This window comes from Myxocyprinus asiaticus, chromosome 22 (assembly GCF_019703515.2).
Source record: "Myxocyprinus asiaticus isolate MX2 ecotype Aquarium Trade chromosome 22, UBuf_Myxa_2, whole genome shotgun sequence".
Lineage (NCBI taxonomy): Eukaryota > Metazoa > Chordata > Actinopteri > Cypriniformes > Catostomidae > Myxocyprinus > Myxocyprinus asiaticus.
The window spans coordinates 19,697,196-19,721,787 of record NC_059365.1 but is presented as its reverse complement, the minus strand read 5'-3'; the positions used below and the strand labels follow the sequence as shown (position 1 = coordinate 19,721,787).

The 24,592-nt window shown below is 36.5% G+C and overlaps 2 protein-coding genes across 3 annotated transcripts; both read left to right on the top strand.

Moving 5' to 3' along the window:
• Positions 1-12,921: 12,921 nt before the first annotated feature.
• Positions 12,922-15,771, top strand: LOC127413065 (homeobox protein CDX-1-like). Its single transcript, XM_051649898.1, has 3 exons — positions 12,922-13,357; positions 15,318-15,463; positions 15,541-15,771. Exons 1-3 carry the CDS (start codon positions 12,922-12,924, stop codon positions 15,769-15,771), a joined length of 813 nt encoding a protein of 270 aa, XP_051505858.1.
• A 2,370-nt stretch (positions 15,772-18,141) lies between these two features.
• Positions 18,142-24,503, top strand: LOC127413215 (cysteine-rich hydrophobic domain-containing protein 2-like). Of its 2 annotated transcripts, XM_051650154.1 has the most exons (6): positions 18,142-18,286; positions 19,779-19,833; positions 21,181-21,336; positions 21,732-21,788; positions 22,228-22,287; positions 23,150-24,503. In XM_051650154.1, the coding sequence occupies exons 1-6, from the start codon at positions 18,144-18,146 to the stop codon at positions 23,198-23,200; spliced, it is 522 nt and encodes a 173-aa protein (XP_051506114.1). In that variant the 5' UTR covers positions 18,142-18,143; the 3' UTR covers positions 23,201-24,503. The 2 variants fall into 2 exon arrangements, with proteins under 2 accessions (XP_051506114.1, XP_051506115.1); XM_051650155.1 differs by lacking the exon at positions 22,228-22,287.
• The last annotated feature ends 89 nt before the right edge of the window (positions 24,504-24,592 follow it).

Below are 24,592 nucleotides of genomic sequence, written 5' to 3'. Positions count from 1 at the left end.
GTGTATCGCTTGCACACAGCGCTTTCCACCTCCCTTGGAGCTGAAGACGTGCGCCATTAATTCCCAGTAGTGTTCACAAACTTTCTCCCTGGTTGACTTCCTCCGAGCCCTGTGGCAGATGAGTTTTCAGAGAGATTCGCTGCCGGCCCAGTACAAGCGCTAACTAAGAACCCTGTTCTGTGGTAGGTGCTCCGCATGTGGTGGTTCCCTGTAAGGCTAACCCTATACGATTATAAATCTTCCGCTAATTCGTTTCCCTGTTGGTAAACTGCGTCTTCCTTGGGCAGATCCCCTCTGCCCCAGCCTCCATGTTTGTAGTAACTCCTCCCCCATTGGGCAGGATCTACCTTGAAGACTCTCCACATGGTCGGAAAGACCATGTGACGTATTTTTCCACTTAAATATCCACCCCCCCCCCCCCCTTTGTGCAAGGTGTGGTCTCCACGGTGTCTTCCCCTTGGGTGGGACACCCCTCGACTAGACCTGGCAGCCCAGTCGGATAATCCCCCTTCTTTTTTAGGGAGTGGAAAAAGAGAAGGGGAAAAGAGGCCACGAATGGGTTAAGCCCGTCTCTATCTTTTGGGTAGTCGACTTGTCCCTAAAGGGCCGTTCGACACTCATGACTATGTTGGCTATGAGGCACACAGTAGTCTGCCCACCACACACCACCAGTTCATGTAACACAGTTCAGCCAGTTGTGGCGTTTCGTATAGGGACCCCTAGTGTCACTACATCGACACAACGTCGAGTGAGTGACAGATAAGGAACATCATGGTTACTTGTGTAACCTCCGTTCCCTGATGGAGGGAACGAGACGTTGTGTCCCTCCTGCCACGACACTGAAACCCGCTGAACTACCCGCTGAAATGGCCGGACCTTATATCGGCTCCTCAGCGTAAAACCTGAATGAGTGGTTGCTTACCAGCTCCTTTTATACCCATATGTCCGGGGGAGTGGCATGCAAATACCACTCGCCAATTTTCATTGGCCTTTTATCAAAGACCAGAGGTGTCTCAGGCTCCCAAGAGTGACCCCTAGTGTCACTACATCGACACAATGTCTCGTTCCCTCCATCAGGGAATGGAGGTTACACAAGTAACCATGACGTTTCTTACCCACACCTATAATATCGCTTCTGAAGACATGGATCTAACCATTAAGTCATAAGGATTACTTTTATGCCGACTTTTATATGATTTCTGTAGCTTGAAAGGTCTGGCCACCATTCACTTGCATTGTATGGTCCTACAGAGGTGAAATATTCTTCTAAAAATCTTTGTTTGTGATCAGCAGAAGAAAGAAACCAAAAACTAAAACAACAACAACAAAAATCACACATCAGACCATTTATACACTCAACATAATCTAATTGACAAGCAAATCAACCAAAAAAAAAGTAAAATCTTCTCATGCTTTGTTGACTTGAAAAAACCTTTTGACTCGATTTGCATGAGGGGCTTTTACTTCAGTTGATCCAGTGCAGCACTGAAGGAAAAACATACAACCTCATCAAATCAATGAACACTAACAACACATTTGCCATTAAAATTGGCAACAAACACAGATTTTCTCCCTCAGAGTCATAAAGTTTTTATGTCTCGTATTTATTGTTATATTGTGTGCACTGTGTGTGTCTGTACTGCTACTATGCACTTTAATTTCCCATGTGGGATCAATCAGGGTTGGGAGGGTTACTTTTGAAATGTATTCCACTACAGATTACAGAACACATGCTGTAAAATGTCATTTGTAATGTATTCCGTTAGATTACTCAAGGTCAGTAACGTATTCTAAATACTTTATAGGACAAAATACACATGTTAAAAATACACTCTCTGAAAAACCTAAATATCTTATGCAGTGTTGTTTCTAAAACAAGATAAATCAAATTGATCTTGTTTTAAAGATTTTTAGATATTTTAACAGGAAAGCAATACAAAAATTATTATCAAGAATATGATTTTTTTCCCTAATATCAAAGGTCTTACTAAAAAAAAAAGAGAGATTATGATCTAACGTGAATTTTCTTGATAAAAAAATATGATTGTGCCTGGTAATGTGTGCATGTAAAATGGCTAGAAATAGCATTTTAGCTTAGCGTAAAGCTGACGATTTACACAAGGTTTATTTCTATTTCTTCTGCTCCAAACTTATTTCATCCTTACTTCTCTGTCTGCTCGTATGAATGTAACACAACATAAGTAAGTGTTTTACCGTTGTTCAAATGCACTTTGGATCGCATCATTTATATGTATAAATGTATTTCATCTGAAAAGACTAAATATTAAATGAAACAATGACAATAAAATGCAAAGTAATCTCTTGAGATGCCGTTTGTCCCGTATTTTAGCATCACACACCCAAACTGCTGAGAATGTTTCACAGATGGAGAGAAATGGACCTGAAACACACACACCTTTCACGTGAGTTGTGTGAAATATCCGCTGTTGTTTTACACAGACGCTAAACTTGACAGAAATGGCGGGGGTAAATATCAATGACCATCAGTGCATGTCTTCTGTCATGTTTTCTGTCAGAAGCAAGATAATTTTGTCAAAATCATATAGCATTCGAGTGCATTTTAATTGTCTCCCACCATTGAGATTGTAAAACACCAGTAAACACACCTATTCATGACATGCCATTACATTTTATTGCATATGTCAGAACTCGTTCTGGAAGAGAGAGAGGGGTAAGATAAAACTTCATTACTGCATTAATCCAAAATAAAAGTACAGTAGTACAGGTTTAGTTAAAACACTTAACGTGATTTTCTTACATTTCCCTTATGATAAACATTATTTACTGCCAAAACAACGACACCAATCCAATGAGAAATACACTATTTTCCTGTTAAGCCTTTTCTCTCCCTTTCTCTCTTATTGCTGGTCATTTTAAATTTAGTAGGGGACGTTCACACTGAACACGTTATTGCGTCCGTCCACGATGTTTTTCTACGTAAAGCAGCATCTCGCGCAGGAACGCCAGTAAATATGGGTCATTCCTACAATTCTGTGACATTTTAAGTCCCCGTTACAAGTGTGTGTGATATTTATATTGTTTAATTTCTCCCGATTACAATTTTGATTATTCTTTTTAACAAGCCTAAGGCTTTTTTATAATGTTACACACTTCTTTGGGCTTAAAAGTTCAATTGTAAACAAATAAAATCATTTTCTATTGCACTGTGTTATTTCCTCATGTCCCAAAAACTGAATGTCAAACATCTTTGACAAAAATGAATGCTAAATCATTGGATTTTTATTTTTTCCCCACACTCTTAAAGATTTTCCTGTCAAAAAACAGTAAAGAACTGGCAGCAGTGTTGCCAGCATGTTACTGTAAAATTATCAGTGTCTTGCTGTTGCTGAAATTAACAGCTAGATACTGTTTTAACAGCTACAGTATACAACTGTTATTTAGCAGCATATAGCTGTCAAATTACAGACTATCTACTGTTATTGAAATTAACAGCTATGTTCCCAGCATGCACTGTGGCATGAAGAAATTACTTCAGTTTTTTACTATTTACTGGTTTTTATTAAGTTACTTGGATTTTAATGTTTAGCTCTTACTTATTTACGTAAAAGTACGTTTGTTAATTGTCACCACTGTTGCATTTTGTATGCCAAGAGTTGAAATCTGTGTGTCTTGATAACAACACGAGTTATGCTGTAAATTCATCAAAGACATCCAAAACTCAATTTACTGAAATAATTTTGCTGAAATATCCTTTATTGTTTTTGCTTTTATGTGTAATGCATCACTATTTCTACATATAGTGCCATTTGCAAGGTAGGATCAGACATTCAGGCTAACCTTAGGTTATGTCTTTCAAGTAGCATAGTGCAACAACTTGTCTTTTACTTAAATGTAAATTGACTGGCTGGAAGAACATAATATAATAATAAAGAAGGTCCAATGTGCCAGCTCAAGAGATCACTAATCACCATAATGGTGACTTCAATCAAAACACAACTATTGATAACACAACAACAACAACAACACTAATTAAACTAAGACTTCTATTAAGTCTGAATAAATAATTTTGTACTTGTTTTTTCTTTTTTTTTTTTTTTCTGTAGCTCCAATGCATTTGCCAAAGCATAAATTTTTGTTCAAGCGCAAAGGCTTATGGATATTTCACCATTATAACCCACAATGCAGTGCTATATTGTTTTTTACTGTGTACAGATTGTTGTTGTTTTTTCATAAAAAATACACTGTCCAATCCTGGCAAAATTGTACATTTAATATGTACATTGCTTCTAAGGTTGATTTTTTTTAATTGACTTCTCATTAGACAGACAAGTGAAGGCTGATGTGAGATGATAAAAACAGAGGAGTTGGTCAGAAACATCATGAACACTAACCATATGCCACAAACTAAAATTTTCATTTCAAATTTCAAATTTCATTTTCACTAAAATATACGTTTCAAAATGTCACTATAGCTTTCACCAAGATAATATCATGATTTTAAATGTTAATTTTCCCCTAATGCCTTGCACAGAACAGCTATTTACCGTAAAACTAATCACTTCACAGTGAGCCTGCTCTTGATCTCCCAGAATGCAACATTTTTAACAGCAAACTACTGTATTTAAGAATCACAGTAGATTGCTGTAGGAATTTGGCCATAAATTTACAGTAAGTTTTTACAGTACACATACAGTTAAAAGTTTAGTATTCTCTCACTAACATGTATTCATTTGTGGTAAATGTATAATTTTAACACTGATAGTGGAGGTATTTTGTGTGTCCTTTGATTTATTGCCCACCCTGTTATGTCATGATACCATGACCTTTCATTGAAGATATATGTTAGGAAATTACATCACACACACTGGAAGTGGACATCAGCCATTCTGCAAAATTACACTGAGTTATGTGAAGTTTACAACTCTATTGTTTTCCCTTATTTTGTGGTGTTAGTCATATGTGGTCAAGCATAACATGTCCCTGTATCAGTGGATAAATTAGCCAGTACATGGTCTGTAATTGATTTCTAGGAAACATATTTGTAAACTAATATTTATGATTTTATTTCTGTTAACATAAATACTGTATGTTGAAATTTTATTAATTTCCCATATATCTTCCCATAATAGCATGGCCATTTGCAATTTTGCAAATTTCCAGTTAATTCCCATTAATTCCCGTTAATTCCCATATATTCCCGTTAATTCCCATGGAAAGTTTCCAACTTTGAAAATTCCTGGAATTTTGCAACCCTAACCACAAACGAATACATGTAAACTTTTAACTGCATGTGGGGAAAAATAGAAATCCAATGATTTAGCATTTATTTTTGTCAAAGATGTTTGACCTTCAGTTTTTGGGACATGAGGAAATAATACAGTGCAATAGAAAAGGATTTCATTTATTTACAATTGAACTTTTAAGCCCACAGAACAGTCCCGGTTCTACTTGGGTGCTTGACTTAGAGAAACCCTCAGTTGCAGACCAGGGCAGTCTACTGCCCATGGGTCGATTTATCAAGAATGTTTTTTATTAGATCTTTCATTTATCTGGCTTTTGGACCTATTGCGCATCCACAAGCTTTTAACATGCTCAGGGTTGCCAGATAATATATGCAACACCCCAATCAGAGATTTATACTTGCACAAATTGGAAATATTTCGCCTTATGTCATACTTAATTAATGCAATCTGGCAACCATGCATGCGAGTGCACGCGCTTTCTCTCCGCAAAAAAACAAACAACAACTTAGCGCTCAATAGTGCACAGAGAGGACACACGAGTAAAACCAAGTGAGAGAGGAATATATTTATTCTTTGTGTTGTTTGTAAAATGCTGAAGTCTCTCACACCTGTATGTGAACGTTACTCTGGCAGTAATCATTTATCAGTGTCATGCAGCCTGTTTTATTCAGTGGTGTGCTGAATGGGGTGCCAAACACTGACAAGACCCACATCATGACCCATGAGCGTGTAAACAGGTTGCTAATGTTCTGAGAATAAAACAAGTGAACGGTCCACTTTGCGCCCAACATTAAAATAAGCTTTTAAAATGTCTTTCCCGAATATTTCATTTTACTTTTAAACCAGACTCTGATATAGAGTGTTAAATTGAATACTAAATTACCATTGCATTGAAGTATGGTAAAATAATCAATTAATAATTTTATTCAGCCTTTATTCAGTTTTACTAACACATGATAGAAAGTATAGTAGCAAAATTTCAAGTAATCGCAGAATGGTCCCATCAGTATACACTTCAGAAAATTGTGCATCATTCATTGAGTGCATGTCTGGGCTTAAAAGATAAAACTATGCAGAACTTTTTATCTTCTGTTCCATGTTCTAATTAATGGCTGATGTGGCACCAGTACCAAAATAATTGCACACCCCTGCTCAATTGAATATGTAAGACTAATACTGTAAATTGACAAGCAGATTTTCTTGAATACCAGCAAACACAGAAAAATCCCTGCATTTTGTGAATGCACAAAATGCTGCATCAAAACTTATAAACGTGAATGATTTTGCAAATCAGTATGTTCTAATCTGCAGGCGCAGAATTTTGCTGTCATTTTCAGCGACAGATCATGGGGGAAAAAACCCCAAAGCAATAAATGTTTTGTACATTAAAAAACAAACTTTTCTTTATGTTAAGTAGCATTTAAACATGATTTAATCTATTAAATAATGTGTAATTATGATACATCTCCACTTGAGCACCCCGACTATTTTCAGAAGCACCCTCAGTGATTTTGATCTGGAACCGTGCCTGCCACAGAAGTGTGTAACATTATAAAAAAGCCTTAGGCTTGTTAAAAAGAATAATCAAAATTGTAATCGGGTGAAATTAAACAATATAAATATCACACACACTTGTAACGGGGACTTAAAATGTCACAGAATTGTAGGAATGACCCATATTTACTGGCATTCCTGCGCGAGATGCTGCTTTACGTAGAAAAACATCGTGGACGGACGCAATAACGTGTTCAGTGTGAACGTCCCCTACTAAATTTAAAATGACCAGCAATAAGAGAGAAAGGGAGAGAAAAGGCTTAACAGGAAAATAGTGTATTTCTCATTGGATTGGTGTCGTTGTTTTGGCAGTAAATAATGTTTATCATAAGGGAAATGTAAGAAAATCACGCTAAGTGTTTTAACTAAACCTGTACTACTGTACTTTTATTTTGGATTAATGCAGTAATGCAGTTTTATCTTACCCCTCTCTCTCTCTTCCAGAACGAGTTCTGACATATGCAATAAAATGTAATGGCATGTCACGAATAGGTGTGTTTACTGGTGTTTTACAATCTCAATGGTGGGAGACAATTAACATGCACTCGAATGCTATATGATTTTGACAAAATTATCTTGCTTCTGACAGAAAACATGACAGAAGACATGCACTGATCATCATTGATATTTACCCCCGCCGTTTCTGTCAAGTTTAGCGTCTGTGTAAAGCAACAGCCGATATTTCACACAACTCACCTGAAAGGTGTGTGTGTTTCAGGTCCATTTCTCTCCATCTGTGAAACATTCTCAGCAGTTTGGGTGTGTGATGCTAAAATACGGGACAAACGGCATCACGTTTGGATTTCATACCGAACGCAATTTTTTACCTTAATTTAGGGACGATTCCTTATTTTACAGGACGTTTGGCATATTTTGTTAATTTTACTTGATACTGCTGTGTGTGACTGGGTGTCCCTCTCTCTCACTCACTCCACTCTCTGTCATGAATTCCCTCAGTTGATGATGGCGGTGACAACGGTTGTCAGGGGTGGGAAATGGCAAAATTCAAGTGATAATGCACCAATTACAACAAAGAATCTCCAGTTTCACAAAACGGCATCCAATACAGTTAAAGGGAAACTAACACAGTAGATTATGGACTTCTGAAGTGTATAGTAACAGACAACTTTTCATTTAAAAGTGTTTCAGAAAGTAACTTAAAATTAAAGTAAATAGTAAGGTGATTACTTATTCAATGAAGTCATGAGTAAAGTAATCCAATAATTTTTTATTTATTTATTTATTTATTTATTTATTTTTAGAGAAGTCATTAGTAAATTGTGATGGATTACTTTTACTGAGTAATTTACCCAACACTGTTTATAGAACCCATCACGATCTATGGATGTGAGGTCTTGGGCCCACTAACAACCCATGAGTTTGGCAGAATTCTGCAAAAACATTCTACGAGTACAACAACAACAAAAAAATTAAAACAAAATAATACTGCATCAAAATTTAAAAACGAGCCATTAAATTCCATCACCACCTAAAAAATAGTGATACACAAAACATCCATCACAAAGCACTAAGTGCTGACCCCAGAGAGAAACCCCCTCAGCCAGTTGGCCCTACAGCTGATTTTACAATCTAAAACATATCCAGCTGAACCTCAGAACAATCCCCCAGCTTGACAAAATTAAATTATTAAAACACAAAAAGAAAAATATTTCAAACATTGGACAGAAGCAACAGCTCAACAAAGTAAATTGGAATGTTATTTGTCCCCAATATTTGTCATTGCCAGAATACCTGAGCACAATGACCAATTCTAAACTAAGAAAAGTCCTGACAAACTCAGTGAAAATAACCTTGCCTTAAAAGGCACAGACAGACCTGGCTACCAAAAGAAGAAAGGCTGTGACTCCACTGCACACAAAATGAAGTGGAATCAGAACAGCACTTTTTAACAACATACCCTAATTATAATTAAGTGTATGTGTGTAAAAGTGTGTGTGTGTGTGTGTGTGTGTGTGTGTGTGTGTATGTATGTATATTTAATATTACTATGCTTTGGCAATGTAAGCTTCTTTTTTACCATGCCAATAAAGCTATTTGAATCTATTGACAATGATTGACTAATGCCACCGTATCAATACAGTCAATCACATCAAGATAATTACATGTGCAAAGGTTATCTTTTAATTACATGTTTAATTTTCTAATCATAATGGTAGCAAACAACTTGGCCATAAATTACCAAAAATTGGATCAAGCAAGTGGGATACATTGGTGGACATTGCCCTCTAGAGGGCCGTCTGTGATAATGCTGATGAAGTTGTGATGGAAAATACCTACGAGAAGACAAAACGATATTTTTTCTTTTTAAAGAAAATGCTTAAAAGGTCAATTGTGTTGTTGTCAGAAAATGTGCTGTAAGAAATGCAGCGAGAGCCTTAAAAAGCGTCCGTCCGTACGTTAACTATCGTTTAATTCAGGATTAGTTGCTGTTTCAGCTAATTGACCACCAGAGGGCGTCGCTGTGTTAAGCCGAGCGTCTGCAAACCAACCTGATGCTTGCTTTCTTTTACACCTGTACCTGGACTTCACTTCACAGCAGCATAAACAACGTGTGTGCTCATACAGAACTAGCCTACAGACTGTTGTGTTATTTTATAACCACAAATTCAGCACAAAAAAACACAATATAGAATATTTATACATAGTGTATAAGATAATCATGACAGTAGGTTTAAATATAGGCCTATTTATTTCCATCATATATAACCATCTCAAGGGTGAGGTCAGGTAAACTGGATCACTTTTTGCCAAATCATGAAGATCAGCATTGAAATGGTCTCATAAGGACTTTCATAACGTTCTCTTTCATTGTATGTTTAAAATAGACTATGGAACAAAAAATAACAATTTACGCCCAAGCTATTTTACTGCACTTTTCAGATATGGCATGTTATATGTTTAATGGCAGTGTAAGGGGTTGATTGACTGTGCGTTCTTCAGAAATTGTGTGAAGACTGGACATGAAATTAAAAATTAAATTAGTCCAGACATCTACATGTCAGTTCTGTTTATATTCAGTACTGTGCAAAATTCTTAGGCACATTAGATGTTTCACAAAAACTTTTGTCTTTAGACAGTTATTTTATATCTTCTGATTTAACGTGTCAGTTTTAGATTTCTAAAAATTCTTTTTGCAAATAGAATAGAACAGAAGTAGAACAAGGAGTCCTGCAATAGATGGTTTGGCCACCACAGAGCCTGTAATTTAACAACATCCTCGAGTCAGTCTGGGATTACATGAAGAGACTGAAGCAATTGAAACAGCCCAAATATATAGAACTGTGACAAGTTCTCCCAAGATCTGCCAACAATCTTAAAAATCTGTACACAAGTGTATCTAGAAGACCTGGTGCTGTAATAAAGGCATAGGGTGGTCATGCCAAATTTTAATTTATTTATTTTTATGTTTGCTGCACTTTTTTATTTTATTTTTATTTATTTATTTTATTAAAGTTAATTGCTAAATAAATATTATTCATGGCATTATAAAAAAAGAAAAAAAAGAATATGGGGCCTGGGTAGGTCAGCGAGTATTGATGCTGACTACCACCCCTGGAGTCACGAGTTCAAATCCAGGGAGTGACTCCAGCCAGGTCTCCTAAGCAACCAAATTGGCCTGGTTGCTAGGGAGGGTAGAGTCACATGGGATAACCTCCTCTTGGTCGCCATTAGGTGTTTTCGCTCTCAATGGGGCATGTGGAAATTTGTGCGTGGATCACGGAGAATAGCATGAGTCTCCACATGCTGTGAGTCTCCACAGTGTCATGCATAGCGAGCCACGTGATAAGATGCGTGGATTGACTGTCTCAGAAGGAGGCAACTGAGACTTGTCCTCCGCCACCCGGATTGAGGTGAGTAACCGCGCCACCACGAGGACCTAGTAAGTAGTGGGAATTGGGCATTCCAAAATTGGGGAGAAAAGGGGATTACAAAAAAAAAAAAAAAAGAAAACATCCTCATAATACAACATTTTTCCCAACTGCCTGAAAGTTTTGCAAAGTACTGTATTTGACATGAAATGTTATGCATTTTAGTGCATTTCAATGTCCTGCAGTGTGACAGGTACAGTTTCTAGTATAGTTATTCCTTATGCAGTTTAATGAGCGTATATTTGTTGAGAGACTTGCAATGGAATATTTGTACTTTTAAATATTAATTTCAAGTAAAGTCAAAATGTATTTCTATAGCACATTTAAAAGCAACAGAGTTGCGCCAATTTGTGCCAACTAGCCATTTGTCACTTGACAGGACTGTTGTCAAAAAAACTAAAAGGTAATTACAATTTGTGGCAACAGTTAAAAGATATGGTGATAAAAGATATGGCGATGGTTAATATATATGGTGACGAGTTACAGCTCTAAAAATATACTCTTTCCCTTATTTGTGTATAGACATTTTTACATAAATGATGTCGAAAAAGAAAAGTTCATGTATATGTTATTTGTCAAACTACACATATGTAGATATAGGCCTATACTGAAATATAATAAAGTATTACAGAACAGGCATGTTCCTTTTATGCTCTTTTATTTGGAGTGCATCTTAGTAGATGTGGTTGTAACAAGTGTTCCTTTTTAAACATGTGCAGTGCACACAAAAAATGCACATTTTTCCTTGTTTGTGTGTATACATTTGAACCAAAAACAGAAGAAGTTCATGGACATGGTTATAGTTATTTGTCAACTTCCAGCCTATAGAAAGGTATATTTTGGTGTGTGTGTTTTAGTAGGTGGTGGTTGGAATAAGTATCCCTTTTTAAAATGGGAATATTTTGAGTGTAGAACACAAATTTAAACTCATATCACCTCCCTAATTCTGGTGCACTGGCTTGTTAAAGATCATTGTAATTAATCAATTAAGGCATTACTTTTTACATGGACTGTTAATTTCTCACCCAACATCTGGACAAGACAGCCAGATCTGAACATGCTACTGTCTGCATATGTTAATGATTAAATTCCCCAGAAACCTGGCAATAAAAAGAATTAACAAGTCGTTAAATCTTTCGACTACACGGCGACACGCAAGCCACACTGTCGTCGCATGGGTACTGTAGGTGATACCTCAGATTTCCATAAACCGGAATTAGCTGTGAAGTGTGACTCGAGAGTGTCATAGTGTGAGGGATGCGGAATGTGAATAGTTCGCCTTGCTTTAAGACACCTCACGCTTTGCACCTCTTTTACAAGAGTACCGATCCTTTAACAAATACGCATCGACTCTAAAGGCGAAAAAGTGGCATGGGTACTATGCAGATGTGACGTTCCCATATGTACAGGTTTACTGTGGCTTCATTAGGGAGACAGGATCAGTAAAAATACATGCGACCATTAATCGCTAAATGACGATGCCTGGCTAATCACATCGCAGCTTATTCCACTTTTATGATTAACACTTCTTTGAAAAATAAAACTCGATTTTTATTATTATTAATAATAATAATACATTGTTATTGTTTTTGTTGTTGCTATCGTCATTGTATTCTAGTAGTATTATGAGTATGCTTAGTAGTTTACAGGCTTGACTGTACTATATTAATTTGTGTTAATCAAGTGCCTAAAATGTTATTTTAAAATAAAATAAATAAATTTAAAATTTAAATTAAATTAAAAAATAAAGTAGCTTAAAATTAGGCCAATTATTATTATTATTATTATTATTATTATTATTATTATTATTATTTTATCCAAGTCTTGAGTTGATTCCCGAAGTCTAACTATATCTGTTGAATATATCAGAGGTGATTTTTTTAGATGATGCCAAAGAGTTGATGCCGAAATCTGACGCTAGGGGAATGTGAGGGTTTGACGGTGTTATTGGCTAGTCATTTAAATGCAAATCCAGAGGTTTTGAAGTGTTGGCTGACGTCAGGAGGGCTTGGTTATACCTTTACCACCACCACCTTGACAACAGTCACATCAAGTTTGATTGAGGCACGTCAAGGACTACGTCGCGTCAACAGGAGACCCGGAGATAATTTTGGACTACCACACATCAGATAAATAGTAAAAATTAAAAAAAAGCTTGATTTTGAGTCAGGCCTGAATTTAAGTCATATCTGGCATGATACATGGCTGGCATGTTGCCTTAAAAAAGTCGTTTTAGGGGTTTCTTTCAAATCATGTACGTTGGATACCTTTTGGATAAAGAGGGAAGTATGTATCACCAAGGACCTGCGCGACGATCTGGCATCAGTCTTCCACCACAGAATTTTGTCTCCACGCCTCAGTATTCAGATTTTACAGGATACCATCATGTGCCCAATATGGACACACACGCTCAGTCAGCAGGGGCATGGGGAGCGCCTTATGGCGCACAGAGAGAGGACTGGGGCGCGTACAGCCTCGGACCTCCAAACACTATTTCTGCACCTATGAGCAATTCTTCCCCTGGACAAGTTTCCTATTGCTCGCCTGATTATAATGCCATGCATGGCCCGGGATCAGCAGTGTTGCCTCCACCACCTGAAAACATTTCTGTGGCCCAACTTTCCCCTGAGAGGGAAAGGCGCAATTCCTATCAGTGGATGAGCAAAACGATCCAGTCGTCATCAACTGGTAAGGTTTTTATTTTATTTTTTATGTAAATTCACATTTCCTTAAATAACAATTACAAATTTTAACTCGGGAATATTTTTTCGAAAATATTTAATCTATGCACTAGTAGTAAAACAGATGCAAACAATATGGGAAGGTGTTGACATAAGTGCTTGAAGAAGAGAATGATAGTACAGTGAAAGTACACAGAAAGTACGCTTTTGTCGGATCTATTTCAAACTATGTTCTTGCCGCAATAGAATAAAAATCGTATTAGGTCTACAGGTGAAACAGGTATTTGCGTGTATTTGCGCTTTTTATACACCGCTTCTAATAGAAAAAATAAAGACAAAGCAGAAAATAATAATAATAAAATAAATAAAAAATGTGTGAGCTCAGTGGGTAATAATTTATATATATATATATATATATATATATATATATATATATATATATATATATATATATATATTAGCCTAGCCACTGCAAATACTAAAAAAATAAATAAAAAAATACTAAAAAAAATACTAATAAATAAATAAATAAATAAATAAAAAAACATATGCAGCGAAAAAGTGAAAAATGTGGCAAGGTGAAAAATATATTAAATATAGAGTTTCTTGTTGTATCAAGTAACTGAATTTGATTAAATATTTAGTAAGAGATGGTACGAACTGGGAAAAGTGAGTAGTTTTCTACTAAAATGATTATACAATTAATTGTAAGAAAACAAAATAAACGACCTACTTTATTATATATTTTATCCCTCGAAATAATTAACGCATTAAGGCAAATGCACTTGTGGCAAAATGAGGGTGTTGGGAATTGGCGCCAGGGTCACTTGTAATGCTAATTTGCGACTCCCGTAAACAAGATGTGAGGTCCACTTTTCCTGTTACATTGTCTCAGGTTTTGAGGGTTATTTGCCATATTCAGGCGGCGACTTCTTTCAACACCTTTTTCACTTTGATATGCAGCAACGCGTCTTCCTCTGTCTCTGTTCATGAGGGTTATGTTGCCTTAAAAAGTGACGAATTTCACAGCAAATAATGTTCTCCTGTCTCTGGCGCAACGAAACTTACATAAAAAATGCTCTTAAAAGTGACATCGTGTTACATATTTGGGTTAGGTCTACTGTAAAAAGCTTTATTTCTGAAGTTAACCAACTGAATTTGGAATTGAATGAGTAAATGAAACGTGTTTTGATATTAGATTATTTTTAATGATTCCTGTACATCAGATGTTATACTTGATCGAACTTTCATTAAATGCTCGTTATTATGCATAAACAACTCGGCCTCAGATTTGTCACGCGATGTCGTCTCATGTGCAAACCTAATATAAAAAGCATTAGAATTATTCTCGTTCTTGATTTTTATAGAAGTGCATCATTTTTTACTCCCAAAGGTAGTTTTGTTGGTTTGTAAACCAAACAAGTGCAGGTTTTTTGGATTGAGGAAAAGATTTGTGATGGTATCTCCTTGTAATTCTTTGTAAGACGTGTGTTGTCTCTGAACACATCAATGGCGTTTGGGTAATTTCTTCGAGTCTCTTTGTTCTGCAGTTTGTTCAAAAACTCTCCTCGAAGAAGATCAGAGGCTCAATTTGCATATCTAGATGCAGAGCGATGTAATCTTGGCTTAAACATCTCACCGAATATTTCAATAGCGTATATGATTTATAGTAGGCCTAGATGGCAGTGAATGTAAATGCAATTATAAATGTAAGAAAAGACAGTTAATAAATAAAAGACCAACATGACAAAAATAATGATTCAATTATATAGAAACTTCCCAATACACAAATTCATCCTCTGCCTTTAAATATGATTAATAGCATAATCTTTGCACATATCAGTTACTTCTTTTTTTTGGACACTCTCACTGTGCGACGTTTTATTTTGTCCTAATTTCACATATTTGGAAAAATTAGGCTACATGTTATATCCCTAACTTTAGTTATTATTCTTTCATTTCAATAGGCAAAACGAGAACGAAGGAGAAATATCGAGTGGTATACACAGACCACCAGAGGCTGGAGCTGGAGAAAGAGTTTCATTTTAATCGCTACATCACAATCAGAAGAAAATCTGAACTGGCGGTAAACCTTGGGCTTTCAGAGAGACAGGTAGGACTATTTATTTTTAATTTACTTGTTGTAACCCAGTCTCTTCTGATATAACAGTTTGTCTTTTGTCTCCACAGGTGAAGATCTGGTTTCAAAACCGGAGGGCCAAGGAAAGGAAATTAATCAAAAAGAAATTGGGTCAGTCTGATGGAAGTAGTGGATCAGTCCACAGCGACCCAGGTTCTGTCAGTCCTCTGCCGGTACCAGGGTCACTGAGTCCATCAGATATACACGGTTCTCTGTACCCACCCCAAGGAATGACCTTACCATCTATGAGGAACATTCAGCAAGTTACTGTCACTCAGTGAACTCGAACTTGGAACATATAACTTAAATTGAGCACTCCAACACGCTGATAGGACAGAGCCGGACCCCTCACTTGATCAAAAAGGATTACAAACTATTACATGACAGGCATCCTAGGCGCGTGTTGTGGATTACCACAAAGAGGAATCGCGTCTTAAATGCTGCGAAATGCTGGAGGCTCTTCAAATATTGTTTTAATAGAATAGTTTTTAAAATTAAGTGAAATAACCGTACAAAAAACGTTGTTCGTCTGTTCCAGAGACTAAATATTTTAATGGTTTGTTTGTGTTTACTCAATTAAGATATAAATATCCTTTTCTGTATGTGGTGAATGTATCTAAATGTCTGTAAATATAATGAAAACTCAGGTACAACGTTTCTCGGGACGTAAAATGATCCTTACCCTGCAACTGTTAAACTTTTATTGTAAACCAATGACCTGCAATCAATGTCAGGCTGTTTTATGGTCCAGTTTGTGTCCAAAGCGCACGTCGTTCACTTTCTTTTCACAAGGGTGATGTGCAGGTGTCAGAGATACGGGTAGAACGTTTGATTTCAGAAATGTGTAAATAAAATGTTTTGCAAGAAAGTTTTATGGAGTCTTGTTAAGTCATTAAACGAACGAAAATGGTGAAGGGAGCCCTTGTTCAATTTATTTGGTTTATACCTCGATCAAAGTCATTTTGCTTAATGTACAGAAGGCACAAAGCATTTCCATTTAAACATTGGGTGACTGCAAACGCTTTAATTGTAGGTACAAAACGTTTTAAAATACAAAACTACATTTTGGGCATGTTTATGGTGGAGAAACTAAATCTGTAAATGACTTTACCTCAAAACTATAGTGGTTACTAATGCAGCATTCGCTGAAATTTGATAATTAGCCCAGGCAAAATGGCTAAAATTTGGGTCAGCTAATATTTGTGTATTAAATAAGATCAAATGAGGATAATTTAAACAAATCTTATGAAAAAAAAAAAAAAAAATCTGAGAATAATTGCTAGAAAAAGATTAATTCTGTGTCACACTACGTTTAAGAGAGAGAGAGAGAGAGAGAGAGAGAGAGAGAGAGAGAGAGAAAAAAAAAACAAGTTTGCACTGACACGTTTGCATGCAACCAGTAGAATTAAAATTATTGATTTAAAAAATAAATAAATAGGAGAGACCGGGGCAAGTTGTCAAACGGGCTACATATCAGTAGCTTTAAAGTCAAAAGTCCAATTACACAATGTTTTTTTTCTCTTGTAGTGGTTTTGTGTGTTGGTTTCAAGCGCCTATTCAAAACCCTCTTAAATTCAAATCGTTTTCGTGAATTCTATCCTACAAATTAAAATAGTAATCTCTTCGAATTTTGCCTTAGCCGTAAGCAAGTAAACACAATAAAACCACATTCATAGCATTCATATAGGCAAGGGTCAATTATATAAAGATTATACATAGATTATAACCGAAAGGTTGAACTGTTTCTTTGAAAAAGAGTATATTATTTCATATATGCCAAGTCGATAAATGTTATGCATTTAGACAATTTATTATTTACAATATTTGTTGGCCAAAACAGTGGTTTGATATTTTTGTGTTACATTTTAAAGGCTACTTATGCTGTTTTTAATTGGTAACACTTTACAATAAGGTTCCATTTGTTAACAGTAGTTAACAACATTAGTTAACATGAACAAACAATGAACAATTCTTTCACAGCACTTATTATCTTGGTTAATATTAATTTCAACATTTACTAAAATCAACTGTACTTTTATTAACTAACATTAAAATATTTATATATATATATATATATATATATATATATATATATATATTGTTCATTGTTTGTTCATGATACCTAATGCATTAACTAATGTTAACGAATGGAATCTTATTGTAAAGTGTTACCTTTTAATTTAGTTTCATAATTGTTTTACTGTTTTAACTGTGCTGAAAAGACTATAATTGGCTGTTGAATGGCAGGCTTCACTGAGATAACTTACCCCCAAAAGCGCGGATATTCAATGTTTATAGCTACAATAAGTTGTATATATTTCATGGGTAAAAACGGTGGCAGTGTTCACTAAAAATGATTATTATTATTATTATTATTATTATTTTAATGACAATAATTCAACAGGAAGCCTACCATGAGAAAAAATCATTGGAGTAAAAAAGTGTGACAACTAAACCAGTCTAAAAACGAGGAAGATTCCTCCTACTCTTTTTCTAAAGCCTGTTTTGTAGCATAGGCCTACTTTCAGTTTAAATATAAAGCAAATATATTCAACAGTTTACATATTACATGCATTTGTGAATGACGCCTGTGCTCTGATGACGCTTCTGTACAGCACTGGCGTGACGTCATAGGCGCTGTGCCAGAGACGTCATGAGCGTCCTACTGCCCAACATGGCGGACTTTGATACCATTTATGAGTTAGAAGAAGAAGATGAGAGAATTGTGAGTGAAGAGCATCTCGTCAGATATTGCCCCGAGCCTGTGGTCATGCGTGGGGCTGGTCACATCACCGTGTAAGTGTATGAATGCAGCGGTACTGCTGTTTCTCACTGTTAGCTCATGTCTGTTGTGTGTAGCCTCCATGCTAAGCTCAGTGCATGTTTGTGTCGCTGAGTTGTGCTATACATGTAGGCCGAGCATCTGCTGTATGTGCACTGACAGTGATTTTAAGCGGAAGAATCAGCCCTTGTTATTCAGAGCATGGTCGTTGGCACAGAGCTTTATGGTTTTATTACTTATCATGGATAAAGCTTGAACCGCAACCACCCTCAAACTCATTAGGATATTTGCCTTAATTTTAAGAAAGGTAACTGTACTGTATACACCGTGAAGTAAACTTGCGAGATTTCGTGCCATAGTATCTTTTAATACTGTAATTTATTTCACTTCCATGAAATAATGCATGTACCTAAGGGCAGTGGTTCTCAATTCCAGTCTTGGGGACCCACATCACTGCACATTTTGAAAGTCTCCTTTATTTTACACACCCAGTTAAGGTCATGAAACCTCTACTAACGAGCTAATGAGTTGAATCAGGTGTTTTAGAAAAAAAGAAATATCCAAAATGTGTATTAATGTGGTTCCACATTTGCATATATATCCAACATTGATTGAAAAGCAATCAGTGGCATAAAAAAAGTTGACTTGTTTGTTATTTAAGATGGTAAACAATATAATACCCTTTACATGGAACAACAGTACAGCACATTGTATGGGATTGTAAACAGACTTATAGTTATATAGCCAATAGAATATGTAAATTATATTTTATGCTGCTTATCATTTTGCCTAACTTATTTAATAAAATGAAAATTCTCTCATAATTTACTCACCCTCATGGCATCCCAGATGTGTATGACTTTCTTCTTCTGAACACAAATGAGGATTTTTAGAAGAATGTCTCAGCTCTGTAGGTCTATACAATGCAAGTGAATGGTGGCCAGAACTTTGAAGGTCCAAAAAGCACACAAATACCACATAAAATTAATCCATATGACTTCAGTAGTTAAATCCAAATCTTCAGAAGTGATATGATAGGTGTGGGTGAGAAACAGATCAATATTTAAGTCCTTTTTTACTATAAATCTCCACTTTTACTTTCACATTCTTTTGTTTTTGGCGATTCACATTCTTCGTGCATATCGCATATTTAGAGTAAAAAAGGACTTAATAATTTTGATCTGTTTCTCACCCACACCTATCATATCACTTCTGAATATATGGATTAAACCACTGGAGTCTGTATGGATTACTTTTGTGCTGCCTTTTTGTCCTTTTGGAGCTTCAAAGTTCTGGTCACCATTCACTTACATTGTATTGACCTATAGAGCTGAAATATTCTTCTAAAACTCTCCTGTTCAGCAGAAAAAAGAAAGTCATACACATCTGGAATGGCATGGGGGTGAGGAAATGATGAGAGAATTTTCATTTTTGGATGAACTAAACCTTTAACCCACACAGGACCCTTAACATAATCATAACCTTTTTAAAAATCTCTTCTTGCAGGTTTGGACTAAGCAACAAATTTGACACTGAATTCCCTTCTGTTCTCACAGGAAAGGTAATGATCTCTAACTCGTATGTTTAATCGCACTGATTGTGAATAAAATATCTTTGTGTTGATTTCCCTGTTGACCTTTACACCATAATTCACAGTTATGTGAGCTTTGATTAATAAAGAATCTCCTTATGTTTTGGAAGTCTCATGAATGTTTTTGACTAGTGCTGCACGATTATGATAAAATTGTGATTAATTTCGATTAATAGAATTTACATTAAAACACTTATTTGGGGTGGATCAACTGCATGCTGTATTCTTTATTTTGGCTACACATCCAAAACAAGCTGAGAACTGTGTTCCTGAATGACGTTATTGCTGTTTTATACATCAGCAAACCAAGACTAGTTACCTAAACGGTCAACTTTACATTGGCCCTCTGAGAAGCATAAAAAACAAAGCTGTTATTTAAATTTTGAATAAATAATACGCAGAAGCGAGCAATGGACTTGTCTCTGATTGGTTAAAATGATCAACCACTGCAAAAACATACATTAAAAAAAAAAAAAAGACAATTAAATGGAAAATTTTGACACAACATGAGTCTGCTATAATTGACACTTTTCGCGATTAGTTAATTTTGGCAGCTGTAATTGTAATGTTGATTATTGATTTGATTAATTGAGCAGCCCTAGTTTTAATCCAAGAGCGTGCTGTGTGTGTGCCACAGAATCTGTCAATAAGTAAACCGTCCAGGGCTCTGGTAGGCAGGGATCCCAGTGCCGGGAGGACACAGCTCCAGGTGACAAAATAATGAAATAAAGACTGTCCCATCCACAAGAATGGGAAGCTTCCTGGGTCGAACGCAGAAATACAAAAAGGCTGCAGGGGGAAGAGCAGGCCGAGGGAAGTGCGGGGCAATAAAACGGAGCTCCAGTATTGTGACCCAAGTTGACGTGATGGATGAGGTCAGGATTATGATGACTGAAGGCTGCAGATCAGGCCTGCTGGGCTTTATTCCGAGGTCTTTTGCTGTTTGCAAAGGGACCTTTGCATCCTGTCATAAAAGATTACGACCCCGGTTTTATGGCATGCATACCCAGAGAGGAATGAGCAGCCATTCATGTTGTTTAGATGGCACAGCCACAGGCCACAGTCTTATCTCATCTTTTTGTCCTCCCTTTACCCTGAGAGTTTTAGAGCTTTTGCAATTGCAATATCTCATCTGATTTGCAGAGAGCATAAGACTGCAAACTTGCTAGATTTTCTCAAAATAAATGAAAACCTTTTTATTTGGTATTGCCTATTATTTTTATTCACATGCTCAAAGAAATTACTTTGATAAACATTCAAATAAGATGGTCTTCAGTTGTTTGCAACCCTGCATTGCTTCTCTCCTGTCTGGTCTAGGTTGCACCAGAGGAGTTCAAGACGAGTGTCAATCGAGTAAATGCATGTTTGAAGAAGAATCTTCCGGTAAATGTGAAATGGTTGCTTTGTGGCTGCCTGTGCTGTTGCTGTACTGTGGGCTGCAGTTTGTGGCCTGTCGTATGCCTAAACAAGAGGGTGAGTCCATCCTCAGATATGACCAGTCCTTTCCCCATTAAGCCTCATTTGAATAAGCAAGATATAAAACACGTTGTAACAAACTGCGTCCACTTGTTAATGGTGTTTGAAATTGATATATGCCAGAAGTCATGGCTTGTTGAATTATATGCTGTGGAAAGGTAGTGGTTTTACAGCTGGAGATTGCAAGTTATTGGCCATGACATGCAGCTTACAAGCTGGTTAACTAAGGGCTTCAGTCCATAAATGCCTTTAAAGTCTTCATGCACTGAGAGTTTTATTGACATTTGTTAACCATGTGTTTGAAGAGCTTGACAGTGTGATTAACACGGAAACCCAGTGTGTTCGTGTTTTTGTTTATTTGCATAAACTTGTCTCCGTTTGTTTATTTTCAGACACGAAGATCCATTCAGAAATTGTTAGAATGGGAAAACAACAGATTATATCACAAGGTGAGGATTTCCGAAGCTCCCAGATTTATAATGGAAACAGACATCCTCCGATTTTGTTTCCAAATGTTAAGAGATGTTTTAAGTCTCGGTGTGTGGTGGATAACGATCATTAAAATGGCTGCTAACATTTGACCCTGTCAAATGCTTGTTGGCCTCGCAGCCATTTTCGTCTGATCCATTGATATAGTGCAGAGGCTGACCAGACTGTGGAAAGGTCAGCAGTAAAATGGCATGTTCATTTTGTTGCGTCTCAAAGCTTTGATTGACAGCCAGTAGCGGTGCAGACACATTAAGGAAACTACCTCTAAGCGCTGGCCACTGCTTGACCTCAGCTAACCCTTCTGTGTAAAGTGTGTCTGAGCATCTGAAGTGCTTGAATCTAGTTTGAAGATCTACCGCACGGCTTTGACTAACCTATGTCTTCCTGTCTACCCTTCAGTTGGGGCTACACTGGAAACTGAGCAGGAGAAAATGCGAGAGCAACAACATGATGGAATATGTATGTTTGTAGCTGTTCTTTTCATGATGTGAGACAATGACCACATTTACATGCACTTAAGAAAACGGTTTATTCCAGGGTTTTTGCAGAAAGCGGCCTTCTAAAACGTCATATAAACAAGAACGGCAATTTCCTTAAGCCATTTAAGGGATTAAGAGAAGGCAGTTTAACACACTCAGGTTTCTCCTGGAGACCGCGGCTTAATGTGGCCATCTAAACACATAAGCGGCGTTCTAACAGGTTTTTCAAGAGTGCGCATGTGCATGAACAGACCAGATATCAAACATCATAGAATGGAGCCCAACAATAAGTCAACAAACCGAAAAGAATTAAACATTTCTTGGAGTGTAGTGGGAAAAGCACATACACTATAAACTATAACCATTTATACACACCAATGTAAAATATAGATGGTCCCTCACAATCGAGTATATGCACTGGTACGTTGGGGGAATCCCGGAGTTTTACGTAAGAGGAAACCCAACTATTGCAGCGCAATTCTGCTGCAGATCGTGATAGAAAGTTAAGGAAACAAACAGCAACAACTCTGGAATATCTGTAAATAAAGCAAAGCAACAATTATAGCAAAGTCTTCCTCAGATGCCATGTTTGTTATTTACGCAAGCGCCGTGGGGAAATTACGTTACTGTGAAGAAAACGGTTTACTGACCGAGCCGCATGTATACTGGAGTAAACAGAAAGCAGCGAACACAGTGCATGCAGAAGGGAACGCTACTTCCTCACAATAACCCACTTTCTCGCAATAAGCCGCTTAATCGTGTACATATAAATGTAGGAATTAATGTAATTTGGTAGAAGACTTTTTGAGTGTGTTTACATTGTTCTTTTCCTATGTCTACAGGTTATTCTTATAGAATTCTTACCAAAATATCCTATATTCAGACCTGACTAAAAGGACTTCTGCTGGATTCTGGTGGATGGCCGTTCATTCCTCTCTTTAGTGCCTTGTATATATTTTGGATTGAGGGTCTTCAGTGGGTTTCAACAAAACCCCTTCTCCCAGTACCTTGTACAGTAGAATTCACAACACTGTCACTTTGCTTTAGAGCAGATTTTGCACATTTCCTGATGTAGTAGAAACGCTCCTGTGTTTTGTTACATGTAACAAGATTGATGGGAAGAGGGCAAACTATGATACTGTTTAAAAGTGCATTTACCCCAAAGAGTCATCAGTCCTTCCCACATACTATATTATTGTAATGTTGATAAAAAAAGGCACCTGATGGTGTGAATTTGCCTTATGTTAAAGGACAACCTTTTTTAAATAAGAAGTGTATGTGCTGGAACCAGAACTGTACAGTGTTATATTGTATTGAGAGTGTATTGACTAGTTTGGGGAATCTTTGAAGCTAGTGCAGCAAATTAAATAAATATGAACTAGCTTAGAGTAGATTTTCTGGCACATTTGCGATTGTCTACTACACGAGGAAGTCCACAAACTAAATTGTAAATATTGTAGATAAGATGTACAGTGTGGTATGCCATGTTTACAATATGTAATTTAGCTGGTAATTAGTTTTTCGCCAAGATATTATTGTAACATAATTTGTTTATAAGCTGTGTCTCTGTAACTTTAGTTTATATGGACCCGTTTACCCAGTAAGCCATAAAATGTACGTACAGATGCCACTTGAGCTAGGACTGAAAATTGCACTTGAGCACACGAGGACAACAGTTTCAGTTGTCCTAGAGGTTTTTTGATATTGTATTACAATGTCATTAGTGGTGTGTCTAGAAACAATAAGATTTTGCCAATGAAGAAAAATATGTTACAAAGAACAAAGTGTCATTCATTTCAAAGTGAAATTTACCTAGTTTTGTTGAAAGCATAATTTGTATCTTGTATTTTTTCATGTTTTGATTCTGTTTTGGTACAGCTTCATTTTGGAGTGTCTATTTTAAGTCTATTCATTTATGCAGTACACTGTTGTTAAGCTCCAGGGGTACACGTCACTGTAAATGTAATGGTTAAACTGCTGTACAACATCTTTGCTCCGTATTCTGTACACAGACTGCATAAGTGGAGTGCCTCTGTAAGTGGGTCTTGCCAGGGAGCTGTGCTTAAGAGGAATGATTCTTTGCCTAGCAATATATCGAAGAGAAAGGAATCTGCCCAGTACTGGTTCTGTTAAAGTACCTGTAAATGTTTGTCCCTACCTAATCCAATGGAAAGCTTAAATAAATGGTTGATGGAATGGAAGAACTTTGTTTTTTACAGATTTTGTGAAAATATGACCATTCACTGCTAACTGTTCAGGGATAATAATTGTAAAAAAAAAAAAAA